The sequence below is a fragment of the Drosophila bipectinata genome, chromosome XR, assembly GCF_030179905.1.
Source record: "Drosophila bipectinata strain 14024-0381.07 chromosome XR, DbipHiC1v2, whole genome shotgun sequence".
Classification (NCBI taxonomy): domain Eukaryota; kingdom Metazoa; phylum Arthropoda; class Insecta; order Diptera; family Drosophilidae; genus Drosophila; species Drosophila bipectinata.
The window spans coordinates 15,270,820-15,284,097 of NC_091735.1; the positions used below are offsets into that span (position 1 = coordinate 15,270,820).

The 13,278-nt window shown below is 36.7% G+C and overlaps 2 protein-coding genes across 2 annotated transcripts; both read right to left on the bottom strand.

The window, feature by feature from the left end:
- Nucleotides 1-2,575: 2,575 nt before the first annotated feature.
- Nucleotides 2,576-3,261, bottom strand: LOC122321959 (high mobility group protein D-like). The gene has a single exon (XM_043213121.2). The coding sequence runs from the start codon at nucleotides 3,234-3,236 to the stop codon at nucleotides 2,736-2,738; it is 501 nt and encodes a 166-aa protein (XP_043069056.2). The 5' UTR covers nucleotides 3,237-3,261; the 3' UTR covers nucleotides 2,576-2,735.
- A 5,117-nt stretch (nucleotides 3,262-8,378) lies between these two features.
- On the bottom strand, nucleotides 8,379-9,046 carry LOC122321960 (high mobility group protein D-like). The gene has a single exon (XM_043213123.2). The coding sequence runs from the start codon at nucleotides 8,964-8,966 to the stop codon at nucleotides 8,466-8,468; it is 501 nt and encodes a 166-aa protein (XP_043069058.2). The 5' UTR covers nucleotides 8,967-9,046; the 3' UTR covers nucleotides 8,379-8,465.
- Nucleotides 9,047-13,278: the final 4,232 nt, after the last annotated feature.

The following is a 13,278-nucleotide window of genomic DNA, read 5'->3' on the forward strand; positions in this document are numbered from 1 at the left end:
GTAGGAAACCGTTTATCAGTAAGAAAATTATGATTGAACATGTCAAGTTCGTGAAGGAGACGTGACGTGATTTTTGCGGACGAATCCAAGTTTAACCTTTTCGGATTTGATAACAGGCAATATGTTTGGCGGCGTGCGAATGCTCGAACCTAAAAACCTTAAAGCTATGGTCAAGCACGGAGTCGGACATATTATGGTTTGGGCCTGTATGGCTACGTCTGGAGTCGGAAACTTGGTTTCCATTGACGGAGCTATGGATGCTATGGTGAGCCTCACCATTTAAAAAAAAATCTAGCCCGAAGCGCAGAAATCTTGCGTATGCTTAGGACTTAGGTTTTATCAAGACAAGCACACTGCTGGCAATGTGTAGCTTTGGTGGGTCTTAAACTTTCCACATGTAATAAAAACACCAGCACAGTCTCCAGACCTCAACGTTTTTGAGAACTAGTGGGTGATTTTGGACGAATCGATCCGTAAAAAGAAAATAACGAGCAAAAATGAGCTGAAAACTGTCTTACTGGAGGAGTAAAGGAAAATTCCTGTTGAAACCACAACAAAATTTGTGAAATCTAGGGGAAACCGTTTACAGGCAGTAAAAAAACAAAAGAGTGGCCCGACCAAATATTAGATTAAACAAGAAAGGAAAGCTAACTTCGGGCGGAGCCGAAGTTTACATACCCTTGCAGTTAAAACCGGATATATATCGCAAACATCGGATATAGTTGGCTGATCCTTATGATTACATCATAATAAAACTAATTAACTAAAATAAAAAATCTAAAAAAAGTTCCAAACTTCTATCTTCAAAAATACGAAAGTTGATATTTCTACCAAGTACCATTTCCGATCGTTCAGCTATATGGCAGCTATAGGATATACTCGGCCGATCCTAATGAAATTTGGTAGGTTGGATCAACTGTTCTTGTGGGCTTTTTATTCTTCTAACGAGTAGTGATGATATTTCGGTTCAATATTTTTAAAGGATATTTCGGTGTTTTTGAGTATTACTACCGCCCGTCGTCTTGTCTTGGCGCTAATATCGTTTAATTTGAACGCTAACACTAATGGAATGTGTATAAATTTGCATTAAACTGATAACTTACCAAATAACTATAGACTCAAATAATTATACACAAAAAGTGCGTCATATTCATTAAATGAAGCATTTCCTTACTTCTTATTAAATCAAAAAAGGTTTATGCTATCGTATTGTAAATAAATTCAAAAACGAAACTGCGTTAATAGTTTTTATGATTCGGCACAATCCAACCTACGTGTATTTCACGAAACACAAAAAATGCTAGATTAAAATTGTTTAATATAAAACTTTAGAAAAGAACATATACATAAAGACACATCACATTAAACAAATATTGAATTAAACACTTAAATTTTACATACCTCCACTAATATTTTCCATTTTACTTAGTTTTAAAATGTTAAGTAGAGCTTTGGCAATCTTACTTTTAAATGTGCTATTATTTAGCGCGCCAAAAACCACAACTAGCATTCATGCAAAATCCGAAATCACTAACTCAAAAAAACCAAAATTATAGCATTTCCGATCAATCAGTTGTATGGCAGCCATAGCATATAGTCAGCCGATCCCAGTTCCGACTTATATATATACTGCGTGCAAAGGAAGGAACGGTGTGTGCAAAGTTTCAAGTCGATAGCTTTGAAACGCCAACAACCATCGAGCAAAGGGAATTAGTCCTAAAACATTTTAAGGTCGGAAAAACGCAGCACGCTATAGCCGAAATGATTTTCTTAAGCCTCAGCACGGTGCAATATATAATTCAAAGATTCGGCCCTACCGACCACTGTTTTAGTCCGACTTCATCCAGTGCTGTAAAGCCAAAGTTTTTCAACATATATGTAAATGTTCAAAATAAATTGTAACCTTAACTGTGAGCAAAAAAATTACTTATTTTTGTTGCAAGCACATACCAGATTGTTATTTGAAACCACTCTAAACAAAACCACCTGGGGTGTAAGTTGAATAAACTGCCATGCTGCATAACAAACATTTTTTAAAATGTTTATAAATTTTTAATAATTAATAGTGAAAAATCAAGGATTAAGCCACAATTCAAAGAAAAATTGAATGCTTAATAATAGGGTTTCAAATAATTAGAACTTTAAAATCGAAAAAAAAGGGCATCACTGCAAATTAAACTCAGCTTTAAAACTCTGAAGCGATTTGGCCTACTGTATAAGAGGCCTGTTATTTCACTTGTGTTTCATAAAAATCTACATTTTACCAATGAAGTCCACGAAATGTTTTAGTTTATTAATTAATAAATTAATAATTTTAATTGCAGTTTAATTACAAATTCAACACTTATGTATCAACCGAACTTTTCACGTAAAAGTGCGATTTCATTACTGATTTTAGACAAAACACTAGCAAGATCGTCGGTGTTTTTGAAATAACTCAGAACAGGCATGTGTGGAATCCTAAAGTGAAATTGAAACGAAATTAAGTTGAAGTGTTTTGTGTGGCACAACTGATCGTTCCTTTTTCCTTTTTTTTGTTTTCTTTTTTTTAAGCTTTTATTGAATGGAAATATATTATCGCTTACAACATTGGGAAAACATTGATTGTATTTTACATTGTATATTTGCTTGAAGCTTTTTGATGTTAGTGTTTTTTGTGATGATACTGTGCGTGTCACTGAAGATGGTGGAGCTACGCCTACTCGTTCGTTTACTTCTTAATTGTTACATTATCCCTATCTGCGTGAGACTTGTTCTTTCTGCTTTTTAATGACGCTTATTTTCGAACGTCTAGTGCGCATCTGCTGACCATCAGTGCTGCCACCATTGGCCTTGTACTCCCTCATGGCGCAAACGTAGTCCTCCTTGGCCTTGGCAGCCTTGGCCTCCCACTCCGACTTGTCCGTCATTGAACGCCATAATTCACCTGCCTTCCTAGTCACCTCGGTTACTTTGATCCCGGGGTTATCTTCTTTTATGGACTCACGGATACTGCTGAGCCACAGCATGTAGGAGGAAAGTGGGCGTTTCGGTCTTTCGGCCATTTCAGTTCGTTTTTTTTTGTTAAATATTTCGAGCTTCTCATGTGAGTTTGAAGTTAGTACTGATTTTCCCAAGAATACTTTTCTCAGTCGTTTGACAATTAAAGAATATAGTCTACTGATTTCAGTTCTATTTCCTGAAACACGAAATTTACGGCACCGTTGCTTACAAATATTAAATGAGAGTTCCCCCATACCCGCTATTCAGACTTTACGATAGTCTATAATACTGGGTGACAATAAATAACCCGGACAAACTTTGAAACAATCTATTATAAATGTGTTATTATGCAGCCCTTAAATAAATGCATTTATCGATAGCTTGTACTTTTCTGAAAAAAATATAATTACATTTTTATGATTCCCATCAATTTGATATTTGTTTCGAATTGCACAACAATCGTTGTGCAATTTTAAAACTGTTTCAACAAGGAAATCACCAATGCGACATTGTTCGTTTGCTGGGCATACCAAAAAAAACGATTTAATGAACTTGGCCACGTTTATGACCGCCCCGTCGCGGATCGTGAAAAAGCTTATCACTCGGAATTGCAGCGTCTCGGTCAGAAAAATAGCCCGTGAAATCGGAGTGAATCGAGAAAGTGTTCGGTTGATTGCAAAAAATGAACTTAATCTCAGGCCCTACAAGCTCCAAAAAGTGCATCTTCTTACGGATGACAATAAGCGCGTGAGACTCCAAAGATGCCGTCAGCTAAAGCGTCGCGCCGCAGGTCAAAAATGGGAGCGTATTCTCTTCACGGACGAGAAGATATTCACCATCCAACAGGCGCACAATCACCAAAATGACGGAAGCTGGTCGGCTGAAGCTCCAGGTACCTCTGCAATAATCGAGCGCCGTCAATGTGAGCAGTCTTTTTGGTTATGGTAATGGTTTGGGGAGGAATATGCGCCACCGGCAAAACACCCCTTGTTTTCATCGATCAAGGGGTCAAAATCAATCAGGAGTGTAACCGGGACATTTTGAAAACTGTTGTGCTTCCTTGGGCCCAGCAGCACTTCGGTGATACGGAGTAGACGTTTCAACAGGATTCAGCGCCAGCCCATAGAGCCAAATTGACTCAGGACTGGTGCAAAGCCAATTTTCCTTTATCGGACTTTATCGCATCCAGTGAATGACCACCATACTCGCCAGATCTTAATCCGATGGACTACAGTGTGTGGTCTATTTTGAAGTCCAGGGCATGTGCTAAACGCCACATAAGTTTGGAGGCGCTGAAGCAATCATTGCTCCGAGAATGGGATCGATTATCGGAAGAAGACCTGCGGCCCAATGCGCTAAATTTCCAGAAACGTTTAGGGCTCTGCATCGCAGCACAAGGAAGCCACTTCGAAACCGGCTGAATATATGTTAACACAATACCTATTTAATAGTTGTGCATCTGCATTTTTTCTCAAATACAGTCCCTTCAAAAGTTATGATCAAAAATGTTTGTCCGGGTTATTTATTGTCACCCTGTATGTTTACATTAAATATATAATATGCATATATACAATATTACAAAAAATATTGTATCTATATCATAAAAAATTAAAGCTGGACATGTAAAAAATTTAAAGAATATAAAATGTGTATTTCTATTCAATATCTACTCTATGATCTTTAACAATAATATAAATACCTCATAGATTTTGGGATAACTTCTCCTTTATCAGTAGGAAACCGTTTATCAGTAAGAAAATTATGATTGAACATGTCAAGTTCGTGAAGGAGACGTGACGTGATTTTTGCGGACGAATCCAAGTTTAACCTTTTCGGATTTGATAACAGGCAATATGTTTGGCGGCGTGCGAATGCTCGAACCTAAAAACCTTAAAGCTATGGTCAAGCACGGAGTCGGACATATTATGGTTTGGGCCTGTATGGCTACGTCTGGAGTCGGAAACTTGGTTTCCATTGACGGAGCTATGGATGCTATGGTGAGCCTCACCATTTAAAAAAAAATCTAGCCCGAAGCGCAGAAATCTTGCGTATGCTTAGGACTTAGGTTTTATCAAGACAAGCACACTGCTGGCAATGTGTAGCTTTGGTGGGTCTTAAACTTTCCACATGTAATAAAAACACCAGCACAGTCTCCAGACCTCAACGTTTTTGAGAACTAGTGGGTGATTTTGGACGAATCGATCCGTAAAAAGACAATAATGAGCTGAAAACTGTCTTACTGGAGGAGTAAAGGAAAATTCCTGTTGAAACCACAAAAAAATTTGTGAAATCTAGGGGAAACCGTTTACAGGCAGTAAAAAAACAAAAGAGTGGCCCGACCAAATATTAGATTAAACAAGAAAGCAAAGCTAACTTCGGGCGGAGCCGAAGTTGATATACCCTTGCAGCTAAAACCGGATACATATCGCAGACATCGGATATAATTGACCGATCCTTATGATTACATCATAATAAAACCAATTAATTACAATAAAAAATCTAAAAAAAAAAGTCCCAAGCTTCTATCTTCAAAAATACGAAAGTTGATTTTTCTACCAATTAGCATTTCCGATCGTTCAGTTATATTTCAGCTATAAGATATAGTCAACCGATCGTTATGAAATTTGGTAGATCGGATTAACTGACCAAAAATAGAAAGTGTACCAAGCGCCAGCTTTCTATCATCAAAAACACGAAAGTTGGGTCATTTCCGATCGTTCAGTTATATGGCAGCTATAGGATATAGTCAACCGATCGTTATGAAATTTGGTAGATCGGATTAACTGACCAAAAATATAATCTGTACCAAGTTCCAGCTTTCTATCTTCAAAAACACGAAAGTTGGGTCATTTCCGATCGTTCAGTTATATGGCAGCTATAGGATATAGTCGGCCGATCCTTATGAAATTTGGCATGTCGTAATATTTTGCCAAAAATAGCTCTCATGTCAAATTTGAACTCTCTAACTCTAAAACACCAAAGTTATACCATTCCCGATCAATCAGTTATAAGGCAGCTATAGGATATAGTCGGCCGATCCGGGCCGTTCCGACTTATATACTGCGTGCAAAGGAAAGAAGGGTGTGTGCAAAGTTTCAAGTCGATAGCTTTAAAACTGAGAGACTAGTTTGCGTAGAAACAGACAGACGGACATGCTCATATCAACTCAGGAGGTGATCCTGATCAAGAATATATATACTTTATAGGGTCGGAGATGTCTCCTTCACTGCGTTGCACACTTTTGGACAAAATTATAATACCCTCTGCAAGGGTATAAAAAGGACACATTTTCTAATAGCTTTAAGTGTTTGCACGAAATAAGCAATGACGATTTGAAATTTTATTATGTTCTTGCACGAAAAAAGCTTCGAGCTACTTTACTATATATGGCAAACTCGAAAAGACGCTAATAAGGTATAGCTTCATTTTTCCCCCCAAACTATGCGCCTCGAAAATACAAAGTAGGAATATATGTACATACATGTACATATTATTAACCAATAAACTCATAATAACTAAGAAAACATTTAAGAAATAATAAGATATAATAATATGATCTATTTCCGTTTTTCTTTAAAATCATTGTTAAGGCACTTAAAACCTTTAATTATAAACTAAAAACGAAACGTATTTGATAAAACATAAAACTAAACAAAAAACCATAAAAATAAAATGTAGACAATTCATGAGCTGTCAAATAAAGTATATCTTTGCAAAATAAACCCAACAAAATTTTAAGGAACCAAACTGAACAAAAATACATTAATTATAAAAATCGGTTGTTTTTTATGTTATTCCATTTTTACATACCGTCGTAAAAGATGGATTTGAATTCTTTGAATTCGCTCACGCCCTATGGGACTGTGCAAGCTTGCTCCGCCATAAGGCTTATGCGCTAGCGGGATTTTGATGTCTTTTTATAACAAAATTACTGCCCAATTCAATTAGGATTTTTTTTTTTTTTTTTTTTTTTTTATTACTACTCACAATTACTACGCTTTTTTTTGTGGGGCCATTGTTTGGCAAGTAGTGTGGGCGCATGGACTTAATGAAGCATTTCCTTACTTCTTATTAAATCAAAAAAGGTTTTGTCTCTACATAAAGACACATCACATTAAACAAATTTTGAATAAAACACTTAAATTTTACATACCTCCACTAATATTTTCCATTTTACTTAGTTTTAAAATGTTAAGTAGAGCTTTGGCAATCTTACTTTTAAATGTGCTATTATTTAGCGCGCCAAAAACCACAACTAGCATTCATGCAAAATCCGAAATCACTAACTCAAAAAAACCAAAATTATAGCATTTCCGATCAATCAGTTGTATGGCAGCCATAGCATATAGTCAGCCGATCCCAGTTCCGACTTATATATATACTGCGTGCAAAGGAAGGAACGGTGTGTGCAAAGTTTCAAGTCGATAGCTTTGAAACGCCAACAACCATCGAGCAAAGGGAATTAGTCCTAAAACATTTTAAGGTCGGAAAAACGCAGCACGCTATAGCCGAAATGATTTTCTTAAGCCTCAGCACGGTGCAATATATAATTCAAAGATTCGGCCCTACCGACCACTGTTTTAGTCCGACTTCATCCAGTGCTGTAAAGCCAAAGTTTTTCAACATATATGTAAATGTTCAAAATAAATTGTAACCTTAACTGTGAGCAAAAAAATTACTTATTTTTGTTGCAAGCACATACCAGATTGTTATTTGAAACCACTCTAAATAAAACCACCTGGGGTGTAAGTTGAATAAACTGCCATGCTGCATAACAAACATTTTTTAAAATGTTTATAAATTTTTAATAATTAATAGTGAAAAATCAAGGATTAAGCCACAATTCAAAGAAAAATTGAATGCTTAATAATAGGGTTTCAAATAATTAGAACTTTAAAATCGAAAAAAAAAGGGCATCACTGCAAATTAAACTCAGCTTTAAAACTCTGAAGCGATTTGGCCTACTGTATAAGAGGCCTGTTATTTCACTTGTGTTTCATAAAAATCTACATTTTACCAATTAAGTCCACGAAATGTTTTAGTTTATTAATTAATAAATTAATAATTTTAATTGCAGTTTAATTACAAATTCAACACTTATGTATCAACCGAACTTTTCACGTAAAAGTGCGATTTCATTACTGATTTTAGACAAAACACTAGCAAGATCGTCGGTGTTTTTGAAATAACTCAGAACAGGCATGTGTGGAATCCTAAAGTGAAATTGAAACGAAATTAAGTTGAAGTGTTTTGTGTGGCACAACTGATCGTTCCTTTTTCCTTTTTTTTGTTTTCTTTTTTTTTTAATTTTATTGAATGGAAATATATTCAACAACGTTGGGAAAACATTGATTGTATTTTACATTGTATATTTGCTTGAAGCTTTTTGATGTTAGTGTTTTTTGTGAGTATACTGTGCGTGTCACTGAAGATGGTGGTGCTACGCCTACTCGTTCGTTTACTTCTTAATTGTTACATTATCCCTATCTGCGTGAGACTTGTTCTTTCTGCTTTTTAATGACGCTTATTTTCGAACGTCTAGTGCGCATCTGCTGACCATCACTGCTGCCACCATTGGCCTTGTACTCCCTCATGGCGCAAACGTAGTCCTCCTTGGCCTTGGCAGCCTTGGCCTCCCACTCCGACTTGTCCGTCATTGAACGCCATAATTCACCTGCCTTCCTAGTCACCTCGGTTACTTTGATCCCGGGGTTATCTTCTTTTATGGACTCACGGATACTGCTGAGCCACAGCATGTAGGAGGAAAGTGGGCGTTTCGGTCTTTCGGCCATTTCAGTTCGTTTTTTTTTGTTAAATATTTCGAGCTTCTCATGTGAGTTTGAAGTTAGTACTGATTTTCCCAAGAATACTTTTCTCAGTCGTTTGACAATTAAAGAATATAGTCTACTGATTTCAGTTCTATTTCCTGAAACACGAAATTTACGGCACCGTTGCTTACAAATATTAAATGAGAGTTCCCCCATACCCGCTATTCAGACTTTACGATAGTCTATAATACTGGGTGACAATAAATAACCCGGACAAACTTTGAAACAATCTATTATAAATGTGTTATTATGCAGCCCTTAAATAAATGCATTTATCGATAGCTTGTACTTTTCTGAAAAAAATATAATTACATTTTTATGAATCCCATCAATTTGATATTTGTTTCGAGATGTCTAATAATCGTTGTGCAATTTTAAAACTGTTTCAACAAGGAAATCACCAATGCGACATTGTTCGTTTGCTGGGCATACCAAAACAAACGATTTAATGAACTTGGCCACGTTTATGACCGTCCCCGTCGCGGATCGTGAAAAAGCTTATCACTCGGAATTGCAGAGTCTCGGTCAGAAAAATAGCCCGTGAAATCGGAGTGAATCGAGAAAGTGTTTGGTTGATTGCAAAAAATGAACCTAATCTCAGGCCCTACAAGCTCCAAAAAGTGCATCTTCTTACGGATGACAATAAGCGTGTGAGACTCCAAAGATGCCGTCAGCTAAAGCGTCGCGCCGCAGGTCAAAAATGGGAGCGTATTCTCTTCACGGACGAGAAGATATTCACCATCCAACAGGCGCACAATCACCAAAATGACGGAAGCTGGTTGGCTGAAGCTCCAGGTACCTCTGCAATAATCGAGCGCCGTCAATGTGAGCAGTCTTTATGGTTATGGTAATGGTTTGGGGAAGAATATGCGCCACCGGCAAAACACCCCTTGTTTTCATCGATCAAGGGGTCAAAATCAATCAGGAGTGTAACCGGGATATTTTGAAAACAGTTGTGCTTCCTTGGGCCCAGCAGCACTTCGGTGATACGGAGTAGACGTTTCAACAGGATTCAGCGCCAGCCCATAGAGCCAAATTGACTCAGGACTGGTGCAAAGCCAATTTTCGGGACTTTATCGCATCCAGTGAATGACCACCATACTCGCCAGATCTTAATCCGATGGACTACAGTGTGTGGTCTATTTTGGAGTCCAGGGCATGTGCTAAACGCCACATAAGTTTGGAGGCGCTGAAGCAATCATTGCTCCGAGAATGGGATCGATTATCGGAAGAAGACCTGCGGCCCAATGCGCTAAATTTCCAGAAACGTTTAGGGCTCTGCATCGCAGCACAAGGAAGCCACTTCGAAACCGGCTGAATATATGTTAACACAATACCTATTTAATAGTTGTGCATCTGCAGTTTTTCTCAAATACAGTCCCTTCAAAAGTTATGATCAAAAATGTTTGTCCGGGTTATTTATTGTCACCCTGTATGTTTACATTAAATATATAATATGCATATATACAATATTACAAAAAATATTGTATCTATATCATAAAAAATTAAAGCTGGACATGTAAAAAATTTAAGGAATATAAAATGTGTATTTCTATTCAATATCTACTCTATGATCTTTAACAATAATATAAATACCTCATAGATTTTGGGATAACTTCTCCTTTATCAGTAGGAAACCGTTTATCAGTAAGAAAATTATGATTGAACATGTCAAGTTCGTGAAGGAGACGTGACGTGATTTTTGCGGACGAATCCAAGTTTAACCTTTTCGGATTTGATAACAGGCAATATGTTTGGCGGCGTGCGAATGCTCGAACCTAAAAACCTTAAAGCTATGGTCAAGCACGGAGTCGGACATATTATGGTTTGGGCCTGTATGGCTACGTCTGGAGTCGGAAACTTGGTTTCCATTGACGGAGCTATGGATGCTATAGTGAGCCTCACCATTTTAAAAAAAATCTAGCCCGAAGCGCAGAAATCTTGGGTATGCTTAGGACTTAGGTTTTATCAAGACAAGCACACTGCTGGCAATGTGTAGCTTTGGTGGGTCTTAAACTTTCCACATGTAATAAAAACACCAGCACAGTCTCCAGACCTCAACGTTTTTGAGAACTAGTGGGTGATTTTGGACGAATCGATCCGTAAAAAGACAATAATGAGCTGAAAACTGTCTTACTGGAGGAGTAAAGGAAAATTCCTGTTGAAACCACAAAAAAATTTGTGAAATCTAGGGGAAACCGTTTACAGGCAGTAAAAAAACAAAAGAGTGGCCCGACCAAATATTAGATTAAACAAGAAAGCAAAGCTAACTTCGGGCGGAGCCGAAGTTGATATACCCTTGCAGCTAAAACCGGATATATATCGCAGACATCGGATATAATTGACCGATCCTTATGATTACATCATAATAAAACCAATTAATTACAATAAAAAATCTAAAAAAAAAAGTCCCAAGCTTCTATCTTCAAAAATACGAAAGTTGATTTTTCTACCAATTAGCATTTCCGATCGTTCAGTTATATTTCAGCTATAAGATATAGTCAACCGATCGTTATGAAATTTGGTAGATCGGATTAACTGACCAAAAATAGAAAGTGTACCAAGCGCCAGCTTTCTATCATCAAAAACACGAAAGTTGGGTCATTTCCGATCGTTCAGTTATATGGCAGCTATAGGATATAGTCAACCGATCGTTATGAAATTTGGTAGATCGGATTAACTGACCAAAAATATAATCTGTACCAAGTTCCAGCTTTCTATCTTCAAAAACACGAAAGTTGGGTCATTTCCGATCGTTCAGTTATATGGCAGCTATAGGATATAGTCGGCCGATCCTTATGAAATTTGGCATGTCGTAATATTTTGCCAAAAATAGCTCTCATGTCAAATTTGAACTCTCTAACTCTAAAACACCAAAGTTATACCATTCCCGATCAATCAGTTATATGGCAGCTATAGGATATAGTCGGCCGATCCGGGCCGTTCCGACTTATATACTGCGTGCAAAGGAAAGAAGGGTGTGTGCAAAGTTTCAAGTCGATAGCTTTAAAACTGAGAGACTAGTTTGCGTAGAAACAGGCAGACGGACATGCTCATATCAACTCAGGAGGTGATCCTGATCAAGAATATATGTATATACTTTATAGGGTCGGAGATGTCTCCTTCACTGCGTTGCACACTTTTGGACAAAATTATAATACCCTCTGCAAGGGTATAAAAAGGACACATTTTCTAATAGCTTTAAGTGTTTGCACGAAATAAGCAATGACGATTTGAAATTTTATTATGTTCTTGCACGAAAAAAGCTTCGAGCTACTTTACTATATATGGCAAACTCGAAAAGACGCTAATAAGGTATAGCTTCATTTTTCCCCCCAAACTATGCGCCTCGAAAATACAAAGTAGGAATATATGTACATACATGTACATATTATTAACCAATAAACTCATAATAACTAAGAAAACATTTAAGAAATAATAAGATATAATAATATGATCTATTTCCGTTTTTCTTTAAAATCATTGTTAAGGCACTTAAAACCTTTAATTATAAACTAAAAACGAAACGTATTTGATAAAACATAAAACTAAACAAAAAACCATAAAAATAAAATGTAGACAATTCATAAGCTGTCAAATAAAATATATCTTTGCAAAATAAACCCAAAAAAATTTTAAGGAACCAAACTGAACAAAAATACATTAATTATAAAAATCGGTTGTTTTTTATGTTATTCCATTTTTACATACCGTCGTAAAAGATGGATTTGAATTCTTTGAATTCGCTCACGCCCTATGGGACTGTGCAAGCTTGCTCCGCCATAAGGCTTATGCGCTAGCGGGCTTTTGATGTCTTTTTATAACAAAATTACTGCCCAATTCAATTAGGATTTTTTTTTTTTTTTTTTTTTTTTATTACTACTCACAATTACTACGCTTTTTTTTGTGGGGCCATTGTTTGGCAAGTAGTGTGGGCGCATGGACTTAATGAAGCATTTCCTTACTTCTTATTAAATCAAAAAAGGTTTTGTCTCTACATAAAGACACATCACATTAAACAAATATTGAATAAAACACTTAAATTTTACATACCTCCACTAATATTTTCCATTTTACTTAGTTTTAAAATGTTAAGTAGAGCTTTGGCAATCTTACTTTTAAATGTGCTATTATTTAGCGCGCCAAAAACCACAACTAGCATTTATGCAAAATCCGAAATCACTAACTCAAAAAAACCAAAATTATAGCATTTCCGATCAATCAGTTGTATGGCAGCCATAGCATATAGTCAGTCGATCCCAGTTCCGACTTATATATATACTGCGTGCAAAGGAAGGAACGGTGTGTGCAAAGTTTCAAGTCGATAGCTTTGAAACGCCAACAACCATCGAGCAAAGGGAATTAGTCCTAAAACATTTTAAGGTCGGAAAAACGCAGCACGCTATAGCCGAAATGATTTTCTTAAGCCTCAGCACGGTGCAATATATAATTCAAAGATTCGGCCCTA

Excerpts from the sequence above, each read along its gene's own strand:
- LOC122321959 (XM_043213121.2), bottom strand. The coding sequence starts at position 3,236 with ATGGGGGAACTCTCATTTAATATTTGTAAGCAACGGTGCCGTAAATTT.
- LOC122321960 (XM_043213123.2), bottom strand. The coding sequence starts at position 8,966 with ATGGGGGAACTCTCATTTAATATTTGTAAGCAACGGTGCCGTAAATTT.